At 38.5% G+C, this 12250-nt stretch overlaps 1 protein-coding gene across 3 annotated transcripts in view; it reads right to left on the reverse strand.

Annotated features, from left to right (window-relative positions):
* The window catches only part of DPYS (dihydropyrimidinase), a 52635-nt gene that overhangs the window by 15448 nt on the left and 24937 nt on the right, over window positions 1-12250 (reverse strand). For all 3 annotated transcript variants that reach the window (XM_042462980.1, XM_042462978.1, XM_042462979.1), the window contains 3 exons: window positions 9584-9740; window positions 7809-7950; window positions 6667-6809 (listed from right to left, as the gene is read on the reverse strand). In XM_042462980.1, the coding sequence (XP_042318914.1) occupies window positions 6667-6809; window positions 7809-7950; window positions 9584-9740 (442 nt within the window). The remainder of the gene's footprint in view (window positions 1-6666; window positions 6810-7808; window positions 7951-9583; window positions 9741-12250) is intronic.

Raw genomic sequence — 12250 nt, forward strand, 5'->3', positions numbered from 1 at the left:
TAATTCCCAGCTTATTATGAGTAGTAAGTCTTTATGCAGTTAATGTTTTAGTGCAGCATTCTGGTTAGAATCAAGGGGGGAATCATGGGGCCTTGCAGATGTTATCAGATTACAACTAATAGCCTTAGCCAATGATGAGGAATTCTGGATGCTGCAGTCCACTAACATCTGGAGGACTGCAAGATTCCCACCTTTGAATTAGAGTGGCTTGACATGGCACTGGCAGATTACAGATGAAGAGAATTCTAAGTACCTCCTCAGACTATAAATTCCAGGATTGCCTTAGACAGAGCCACAACAAACTAGCATTAAAATGCGATGTGTCTAGTCTAGTGTACACATAGAGTGCTGTGAAATGAGTTTTTCTCTTTTAATTTTTTTAAACATCAGCCATAGAGGATAGAAATGCCAACATGATAGCAGTATGGTTGCAATATTTCAGAAGAAGGATCTGGTAAAACCATCTCTGAGCATTCCTTGCCTAAGGAAACCCTATGAAATTCATAGAGTCACCAGAAATTGACAGGCAGCTTGAAGGCACATATACACACATGGCTCTGAAACAGTAGGAAAAGAGGAAAACCACATTACAGGTGGATTGATTCAATCAATGGCCCAGGGTTTGCAGGATCTGAGCATGGCAATTGATGATTGGGCTCCTTGGACATCTCTTATTAATAGGGTAATCATAATCGTCATTTGCCAGTCTCATGCTTGCAAATAACAATGAAAACAAATGGTTCACACATTATCTGACCTTAATGAAATCACCAAACTTAATCACAGATCTCTTAAAGATGCACCCTAAGATTTCCATATACCAGAATGGGCAAATATCAACACCCATTCATGAATTTTCCCAATGAGTGATTCTTCCATTCCCAGATAGACCAGGGCATGTTGTCCAAGTGAAAAAGTCTGAATGCAATAGTCAAAGGAAACAGGGTATTTAAATAATTTTTTTAAAAAAAATCTCACCTCTCCAACAAAATCTACTTCTTTTCTATGCAGGTCATCCTTCTACAGATGCAACATTTAAGATGTCTTGTATAAAAACAGCTGTTTCTCAATTCACAAATGCTACAATATGAAAGGCCTTTTGATGTCTAAGTACTCTTTAATGAATATTTCAGCACAAACATTTCTGACAGGAAAAAAAGTTATTCTTCTTCATTTTATGACTTCCTCTTTCCTCAAATGCATTTTTAAGAAGCTGTCATATTAGGATACTGTTAGTTCAAACCTTCTGTTAATTACTATTTGGCCCAAACAGTACTAAAGCTGTTCACATTTTAACAACTTTAACACTATAGCCAAAGATCTTTTGCATTTTTGATACAGCCATCAATGATACATCATTGATACACTGGCACAATTATCCTGCATCGCATGACTGTGCACCCAGTTGTGCAAAGGGCATTATCGCCTTTAACTTATCTTTTGTGCAATGACTATCTCTCCACTCAGCAATTCATTTATTTTATTAGATTTATATCCCACCTTTCTCCCAAAACTGGATTCTAGGCAGCTTACAATAATTTTAAAAGGCTAAAGCTTAAAACATTAGTTACAAAAGTTGAAAAATAATTAAATAATGCTAGTTCCTAAACATACATTTCAGTTAAATGATAGCCATCTTTAAATAAGTGAAGGACTGTCATGGAGGAGATAGAGCCAACTTGTTTTCTGCTGCTGCTGCTGCAACTAGGGCTACATCTATACTGCAGAATAAATGCAGTTTGACCCAAAACAAAGCCCTTGTTCTGAGACAAAACTGTGTGAAATGGCCACTCAGAGAGTGGTGGGCTTTCTTTCCTTGGAGGTCTTTAAACAGAGGCTGGATGACCATCTGTTAGGGGTGCTTTGAGTTCCTGCATGGCATGGCAGGGGATTGGACTAGATGGCCCTTGTAGTCTCTTCCAACTCTATGATTCTAGATTAACTTTAACTTTGGTGCTGTTGTGTGCCTTCAAGTAATTTGTGTGAACCTAAGGCAAACCAGGATTTTCATGGCAAGATTTGTTCAGAGAGGAGTTTGCCTTTGCCTTCCTATGAGACAGGAAGAATGTGATTTGCCAGTGGGTTTCCATGGCTGAGTGGGGATTCAAACCCTGGTCTCCAGAGTCATAGTCCAATGTTCAAACCACTGCACCACACTGACTCATTAACTTTGGGATTCAGTTAAACATGGAATATTGTGTCCAGTTCTGGGCACTACAATTCAAAAAGGATGTGGAGAAATTGGAGCATGTCCAAAAGATGGCGACTAAAATGGTGAAAGGTCTGGAAAGCATGCCCTATGAGGAATGACTTAGGGATTTGGGGATGTTTAGCTTGGAGAAGAGAAGGTTAAGAGGTGTTTAAATACTTAAAGGGGTGCCATATTGAGGAGGGAAACAGCTTGTTTTCTGCTGCTCCAGAGACTAGGACCCGGAACAATGGATGTAAGCTCCAGGAAAAGAGATTCCACCTCAACATTAGGAGGAACTTCCTGACAGTAAGAGCTCTTTGACAGTGGAACACTCTTCCTCAGAGTGTGGTGGAGTCTCCCTCCTTGGAGGTCTTCAAACAGAGGCTGGATGGCCATCTTTCGGGTATGCTTTTATTGGTCATCTGTCGGGTATGCATGGCAGGGGGTTGGACTGGATGGCCCTTGTGGTCTCTTCCAACTCTATGATTCTGTGATTCTACATTCTCATATACAGTTCCCAAGCAGTGACTGCATACATGGACATCAACTGATGGCCAATATAGAAATCAAATAGAATAAATAATTAGAAGCAGAAGATGGAGAAACTCCATTCTCTCTGCAAAAACAAGATCAGGAGCAGATTGCGTCACAGACCCTGAATTACCAACAGCAAAAGTTAGAGCAAAACTAAAAAGAACACTAAACCAAACATCATGCCAAAATTCAACCTGAAGAGCACCCCCTCCCCCAAATTTAAAGGCAATGTGAAAAATAGATTTCCACTATTAAATCTAATTGACTGGGAAGTTGAAGAACTCTGAACTGAAGCCAGGGACATTGTCAAGGAAGCAAGCAGTCTCTATCTGTGGCCAGAAAGAAAGAGTAGCTTCAATGGATGACAGATGAAACTCTTCAAGTGGTCCAGGACAGAAAAGAAGCAAATGTGAAAGGTGACAGAAATAGAACTAGAATCCTGTGCACACAGATAAGGAGAACAACTTTAACAATCAATGCAGAGAAACAGAAGCTGACAGTAAAAAATTATGAACAATACACCTCTTCCAAAAGATCAGAGAAAGGGAAATTTAAACCAAGAGTGGAAATGCTCTACAACTAGCAGGGAAATACATTACATTGACCAAATAGAAATAAAAAGATTGTGGAAACAATACACAGAAAACTATATTAAAGAGATGAAAGGATGACAGATTCTTTTCAGTGGCAGAACCCATGTTTTGCATTCAGAATGTGTTCAGTTCAATCCCTGACATCTCCTAGTGGGCCTGGGAAAAGTGAAAGTTCTGCCAATATACAATGCTGAACTAAATTGTGAGAAGTCGAATAAAGCACCTTTCCTTGCTGTGACACCTTTTTATGCACTGCTACACTGAGAGATATTCAGCACATGGACTCTGCAATATTAAAAGCTGTTAAGGAGTGCTTTCACATGAGTAGGGAAGGCCTAGCTACATTCTGTCTGCTATTACTTTCTTCACATGGAAAATGAGGCATCTGAAGAGGAGAAATGTCTGCTCAGGTGGAGATTTTCCATGTGAGAAAGATTTCTGTTTTCCAAGGGTTGCTTGTGTGGAGATCCTCCACATGAATAGGAACATCTCCAGATGTGCTGGAAAAGTGTTGTGAGTAACTCTTGATTTGGACTCTGCTGGTGGCTGTCATGAAGCCTTTTCCCAGAAAGAGACAGACATCTTGTTGTGCCTATCCATATAGGGAACAGCCACAAAACCATTCTGAATGATGACTCTTGAGATACATACTGGCGGTCATTGGGTTGTATTTCATACATTTGAAGAATGTCTTTTGGTTTTCAAATAATTTTCCTAGGCCATGTGCTCCCCCTTCTGGTTAAGTGTAAGGTCTTGCAAGTACTCAATGCTGCCATCATTTCAGTATTAACTCAAAACCTCTTTGTTTGCTCAGTCACTTTACTGAGTTGATATGATTGCTCTGTTTAGCATGTCAGCTGCCCTTTCTAGTTTCTTGGGTTATGCTTTATTGTTTTTATTGCGTATTACATGATGCTTTTGTGTTATGTACTGTATTTGTACTGCAGGCATCTGCAAGGATGAAAGGCAGTTAAGAAATATATTTAATAATGAATAAATAGAACTGAATGTTCACAAACTGTTCATCATTTCTGTCTTAATGAATTAAGAGTTCATAGATGAATATGACTGGAGCAGAGTGGAAACAAACAGATGTCTCTTGGCCTATTGTTATATGTCTGAAATGAGGACAAAAGAAAACCTTATCCAATGCACGGAGGAAAAAGTACCTTTGCAAATCATAATCTAATATGGTGGAGACCAACCTTTTGGGGAATTATGCCACAAGTCAAATAAATGGTAGGCATATCTGATAATGCCTCTCTATGCTATATACTGTAGTCTTAATATGCTATAGTATGCTATGTACGATAGTCATCATCTTTCCTAGATGTGATTTGGCCCCCATTTTAATGAATGGGGATGCAGATGGGACAAGGAGGCAGGCATGTAGGTCTGCCTTTATCAGATAACCAGGCAGTTCTGCTTCTATTCAGCAAAGCTTGCTGTGTTATTTGGAAAGGCCTCTGATTGTGCCAGTTCGTAAATTTTGGGATTCATAATCTAAAAATAATTTTTTCTCCAAAGCTGTGTCTAGGCTAGCCACAAACCCTCCTTCCTGGATGACTTATGGTGCTTATACTGAGGTTGGTTGCCTAATCATGGTATAATAACACTTGTATTTTGATTGAATTCTAGAGCTCCTCAAAACGTCTTCCGATGTACTTAGATCACTTGTTGTGTGCCTTCAAGTTGATTCTGACCTTAAGACAAACCTATCATTGGGTTTTCTTGGCAAGTTTCTCCAGAGGGGGTTTGTCATTGCCATCCTCTGAGACTGAGAGTGTGTGACTTGCCCAAGGTCACCCAGTGGGTTTATATGGCAGAACCAGGATTTGAACCTGATCTCTAGTCTCTAGTCTAAGTCCAACGCTCAATTCATTAAACCACGCTGGCTCTATTTACAGCAGCACACAATGCATAATTTTATATGCAAATGTTATTCACTGATGAACTCTATAAGAATATAAACTCTGTTTTCTTGCCACTTAAATATCTTCAAAATGTCTTGATTTCCTCAAAACACAGAAGCTTTTTTAAAATGAAGTACACTTAGGCAGTGCAACTAGGATGGACATCAAATTTTTATTAATGACTTCTAAAATGCCATTAAATTATGCATCAGTGGAATATGGAATAAATTCAAATGGAATCTTAGACATATCTGCTCAGAAGCAAATCCCACTGAGTTGAATGGGTCTTACTACCTGTTATGTCTGCACAGGGTTTCAGCCGTGATATGTTTTCAAGATAGCATATTAAAGGGAGAATGCCATTTTGCTCAGAGGCTTAATGAGAACAGTAGGTCAGGCATAATGGTATCACTGGCTCTGCTCATTTACTCAGTGTGCACAGCCTAGTAAGTAAGGCATATTCAGCCATAAACTACTGTTAGCTGGTGATGGTGGAGAGGGACATGTGATTGGAGAAAAGTAGTGTGCAAGTTAGGAAGTTCCCTTTTGCCAACCCACACCTCTGTCTGCACTGACTGCTGGAAGTTCTCCTGAGCTTCAGACAGGTGCCTCTCCTTGGAGATATCAGGAACAGAACTGAGACCTTTAACATGCATGGCATCTGTTCTGCCACTGACCTAGTTATGTTCTCTGAACTACCTACAACCATTCTCAGTTCATTTCAGGGGCTGTTTGGGAAAGCTGACTATCACACTAGAGGAATCCCGCTAAGAAATAGAATTTAAAGTAGTTTTAAAGTAGAAAAACTTAACAAATGTGGAACCTTTTTGCTTTCGGGAAGTTCTGAAAGTAAAAAGCTGTTGTTTTTCTCCCCTTTATGTTTGCTTTATTTTCACATTATTTCAGGTTTACAGAAACGTCATGTGATAAATCTCCCACATTTGTGGGGTTTTTCTACTTTAAATCCCATTTCTGAGCTAGTGTGATAAAGTTCATAGAATTAGAAACTTACCCTGGGAACAGAAATGAATACTTACTGCACAGTTAATTGCTAAAGTATTCTCAGCAAAGTATGTGATAGTTCTTCGTATCTCACTTAGGTATTTTTAGACGCTAGAATGTGGGCATAAGCTAGTCAGTAATTGCCTGGGGATTATTTTTAATCACTCACCATCTTTGGGAAAATAGTAATTAGTATAAAAGTACAAGCACTGTTGTTTTCCTATATGGTCAGCAGTCCAGATAGATTTTTTAAAATGTTCTTGCTAAACAAAACCCTTCAGGTAGATATGCTGCAGCTAGCACCATATACCCTGTGAATAATTCAAGGAGGACATCATCTCATCATCAGGATTTATATCTAAAAATGCATTCCATTTGCTTTGCCAAGAGACAGTATGGACAGAAGGGATCTGATTACTCAAGCCATACCTACCTTGTAGCTTTTGGGTCCCAAATGACAATGTCAGCATCTGAGCCAACAGCTATTGTCCCTTTCCTTGGGTACAGGTTGAAGATTTTAGCTGCATTTGTGCTCGTAACTGCCACAAATCTATTTTCATCCATTTTGCCACTATGCTGCAAAGGAGTAACAGGAAAATCAAAGCACACATATTAATAAAGAAGGAACTGGATAAGGCTATTGGAAAGAAACTCGATTCCTGTTGGCAAAACATGACCGTGACCCCCACTCCTAACAGCTTTGTGCAGAAATCTACTGCACAGGATATTTAAATACAACATTTTAAAACATTTGGTAACATATCAAAAATACAAATAAATCACTTGAGGAATAAGAACATAAGAATATAAGAATAAACCAAAGACCTATTTAATTTAGCATTCTGTTTGCAAAGTGTCCAACCACAGGAGCATGGAAAATCCAATGAGTCTGCTATATAAGTGCAATAGCACGCGTCTGTTTGTATTCCCCAGCAATTGGTATAAAAAGACAATGTCTGTGATATTCAAGCTAATATACTGTACATACCTCATAACTAGTAGCCATCGATAGCCTTATCCTTCACTGTAACTATTTCCAGACAGTTGTGTTTATCCTTCTAATTTCCTTTTAAAGCTGTCCTCTTTGCAAATAGATGTATTTTGTACATCTTTGGGAATTGGCCCATATTTCTAATTTGACTTTTTCAAATTAAGATAATACTGTATGTGAAACTGGAAAACATATCCGGGGTAGCTATATTGGCTATATACTGTAGCAAAGTACAATAACATCCAAAATCCACAAAAGAGTGATACTTTATTTGAAACCTTGCAACATATATATTGTGCATTTGGTTGCACCAAAAAAAGTATCACTATTTTGTGGATTTTGGATAAGAAACAGGGATATATTCATTTATTTGTTACTCATTCATGAAGTCCAAAACCCACTTTTCATTGTAACAGTTTTGAGGGGGGGGGGGGCCAAAGGCCAGAAAAGAGCTTTAAATTAAACAGCTAACCTTAAAGGTACTCCCCAAATAAATGGATTAACCAGCAGAGCTCATATCACTTTGGTGTAACAAGATCCTAAAAGACACCATTACATCTAGGAATAAAATAAACACAGCTCACCACTCCTTTCTCCCATATAATGGACATCCTGTCCTCCACACCATTTACACCATTTGGAATCTTTGTGAAATCATCCTTCCCCAAAGCCTTCTGGCAGATGTCAAAGGTGCAATTATCTGTCGCTGTCACAGTTAAGTCATCACTAAAAAGGAAAGAAGTCACACTGAGGAGACACACATGACCAAGGTTTGTTTGTTTGTTTGTTTGTCTTCCATTTGATGTTGTTGTTGTGTGCCTTCGAGTCATTTCTGACTTATGGGGACCTTAAAATAAATCTATCATAGGGTTTTCTTGGCAAGATTTGTTCAGAGGAGGTTTGCCATTACCTTCTCCTGAGGCTGAGAGCATGTGACTTGCCCAGGATCACCCAGTGGGTTTCATGGCTGAGCTGGAAATTTAATCCTGGTCTCCAGAGTTAGAGTCCAAAGCTCAAACCACATATTACCTATCTATTATATCACTGTGTACATTTCCACAATTAGGCTTCATTCATGTGCTTGAAACATTTAACATTTGACATAAAGAAAGCCTGGAAACCACTATGCCATGCTGGCTCTCAAATCATCCATTCCTGGGTTCAGTCATTAATCAGAATGGAAACTGCAGTGAAGAAATCAGAAGAGGACTAGAATTTAGAAGGGCAGCTATGAAGTAACTAGACAAGATCCTGAAGTGTAAAGATATATCATTGAACACTAAAGTTAGGACTGACCATCACATCTCTAATTTCTGTATATGGTTGTGAAAGCTGGACAGTGAAGAAAGCTGATAGGAAGAAAATCAACTCATTTGCAATGTGGTGCTGGAGAAGAGTTCTGTGGATACTGTGGACTGCTAAAAAGACAAATGAATGGATTCTAGAGTAAATTAGACCTGAACTCACCTTAGTATTGAAGATGACTAAACTGAAGCTGTTGTACTTTGGTCATATCATGAGAAGACATGGCTCACTAGAAAAGATGAGGTGGTAAAACTCAACCACAGAAGCCATGGCCCTGAATCGGCAAGACCTAAGCAGGGCAGTTGGTGACCTGGAGGGCTGTCATTCATAGAGTCACCATAAGTCAAAACCAGCGTGACAGCAGTTAACAACAAATGCAACTTTCTCTCCCAGAACAATCCAGCCTTTTTACTTGCTTCATTGCCTGAATATGAACAAGCAAGCATAGCTGAGTATTGGAGATGTTAAAGAATAAATTTGGAAAAATAAGAACAGAACACTCATTGAAGGGGAAAAGAACACAGGGCACCACAAAGGGATAAAATGTGTTTTTTTCCCCTGAAGTAGGGTCCATTAGTCTAATCCTGCTCCACCAGCAGAGCCAGGAAAACATCTAGAAGTTTTTCAGTGAAGCAGATAGCTATATGTGGGAGAAAAGTCTCATTATGCTCACAGACTTTTGCTACTATGACATTGGATTTACAATATATTTTTCTTTTATGGTGCCTTTGGATGCACTGTTGCTGTCTTCTAACACTTAAGGGGATGCTGTCTGAGGAATGTGGGAATTTCCCCCCACAAATTAACCTTTCAAGATTCTGCTGAAATCCACCTGAATGTTTGGCAGTAGTGGGAGATTCATGTAAGATTCCATTGAGAAGGTTCTGCCCTTGGTATCCTACTGTCAATTTATTTACAGAATATATGTAGCATGAAACCATATGCTAAGCATACATAATGATTTCCTCTAAATATGAGCCTTCTTGGTAAATCACCTGGATGTTGCTTATAAACCATTATTGATGGCTCTGGATGGGATTACCAGCTTGCTTACTTTGCTAGAAGGTTCATGAGGAAGTCTGGAGTACTTGGATCTGGCCTCAGTGGTGGGCCCATGACATATGCTGCAGCATGAGGCCATTCCTTATGCCAGTAGTGAGAGCCATCTGTCCCAAGACTGGCTGCTATAGGTTCCCCATATACAACTTTTCCTAAGAGAAAACATATATATGAAATGCAGTAAGAGGGACAAAGAACTTAGTGGCAATATTGGCTTGCAGTAGAACACATTACAATACAATTTGGCTACAAAACAATAGGTTGGATCAATACTGAAACATATATAGAGAAGGTACATTGAAGTTAATGGGACAATTTACAATCACCTTATGTCCTGTTAATTTCAATGGAGCTATACATCTCTTTAAGATGGTTTATTTATTTACTTACTTACTTACTTTATTGATATGCCGCTTTTCTCCCAGGCCTATTGTTTCACCCAGAAGGGCATGGCACTTTTAAAATAACACTTGATGCAACATATATGTGCATCCTGTAAAAGCAAATAACAACAACAACAACAACAACAACAACAACAATAAGACTCCTTCTTACTACACATGACAGTCGGAATCCAGCTGTGGCACTACTAGCGGTTGCATTTTTTCAGGACTGCACAGTAGTGGCAAAGGATGGCAAACAAAATCTATTGGCTCTAAGCTGCCAATTTCTCCAATACTTTCCTTCCTTCACAGCCTTCTGCTGCTACCACCAGTCCTTGTTGTTGGTATGTGCCTTCAAATTGTTTCAAAATTATGGTAACCCTAAGTCAGACCTATTAATGGGTTTTCTTGGCGAGTTTTGTTCAGAGGGGGTTTGCCATTACCATCCTCTGAGGATGAGGGACTGTGACTTGCTCAGGATCACCAGTGGGTTTACACAGCTGTAGTCTGCATCAGTGGTGTCACTATGGGGGTGCGGACCGTACCAAGTGATACCCTAAAGGGGGAGGGGGTGACACCACTGCTCCTCAAACATCTACCTTTTTGGCAGAAACGGGCTGTGGCATTCATCTTCTTCTCTCTAAAATGCTTTAAGAGATGGTGGGAGTGGGGTGAAGCTCAGTGGCAAGAGAAAGGAGAGGTCCCAGAATTTTTTAAAATTAAAATTTCAAAATTTAATTGTTTTCATTTTTTTAAATGAAATTTTAAAAGCTTTTTATTTCTTTTAAATTTTCTTGAAAATGTCACATTTTAACCAAATCTTTATACAGGGGTAAATAAGTTTGTGCTTTTTCACCAGACAGAGTAGTCTCTCTCACCTGTGCTGAACTACTACTCTGATCACCTTGTCACAGGCTGGGGATAGTGGGAAGTATAGTCTGACACAACTGGAAGACACCAGTTTGGGAACAAGTGATCTGTAGTTTTTGTGTGTATGCACAAACAGACACAAAGTGTAACTGTGTGTGTTTTTGCAAATCTGTCCTGTGCAGAATTTATCAGAACAGAATTAAGACAGGAACAACACAATGCAGTGCAAATATCCTGCCCTTTCCAAATCTGAAGCTTTTGGATTGTCTTGGGTTGTTTTTTTGTTTGTTTTTTTGTTTTGTTTTTTTGCTTTGACCTACATAATTTGGCTGATTTTACATTTTCTTTCATTTGATTCTGTAGTCACATCATTCAGTGACTTACAAAGGCAATGAACAACATGCAGTGAAATGGACTCCACAGGATTGTCAATAGTGACATCTAGTGGATAAAACCAATATAACATAATACAGAAAAGGGATTTCTCTCATATTTTAATACAGTATTAAATCTTATATCTGAAACACATAAATACACATTAGTAGACATGTAGTACTCAAGAATCTTAAGGGCATCTGGCTGAGGAAGTGGTTTTTTAAAAACTGTTTACGAAGATGAAAAAAGTAACTTTTAAAGGGATTCTTAAAGGAACTTTCAAGAAGAGTTGTGTTTTTTTTAAAACTTGTCTTACAGGGCCCACAAATATCTATGTAGCTGACAGGATTGTGAGGATTGTCCTTTAATTTTTTAGACTATTTTCTTTTAGCTTTGTGAGCAGCCTTCAGTCTCCCTTTGGGAGAAAGGTGGCATATGAATGGAATAAATGAATGAATAATTTAAAACACGGGCTTTAAAAAGATAATAAACAGTTATTAACAGTAAGCAGTTTAAACAGTACAGTTTAAAACCAAACATAATCCACTTAACAGCCCTTGCTGTGAACTTGTTAAATTGTGATAATTTATATTTCAATCCTATAATTTGTTTATTTGTGTTTTAATATAAAGGGTGCTTTTCCTTGTATCTGTTTTTTTTAAATCTTGTAGTGAACTTACTTGTCTTCCAGTTCTCTTTGAGAGGAAAAGAATAATGTGTGTGTGTGTATGTGTAAAAATACATACATATTTATATATTTTACATCTAAATATATAAAAGAGGGTCTACGCGATAGATGTCTGGTGGTGCTTGAATTTAGGCAGTCTTAAATCTCTGCTGATTAATACTAAGTGTATAAAATAGGTTTAATTTGTTTGTGATGAAGTAACCATCCTTTTTTTCATGCTTTGGCACTACTTTTAGTTATTACTTTATATCAGCAGGTGGGTAAATTCTGTTTTTGTGTGCTATGTTCCATCACACTGTTGCATGCATGTGGATGCTGGTGTAGAAGGCTGCTACAAGGTGCAACT

This window comes from Sceloporus undulatus, chromosome 4 (assembly GCF_019175285.1).
Source record: "Sceloporus undulatus isolate JIND9_A2432 ecotype Alabama chromosome 4, SceUnd_v1.1, whole genome shotgun sequence".
Lineage (NCBI taxonomy): Eukaryota > Metazoa > Chordata > Lepidosauria > Squamata > Phrynosomatidae > Sceloporus > Sceloporus undulatus.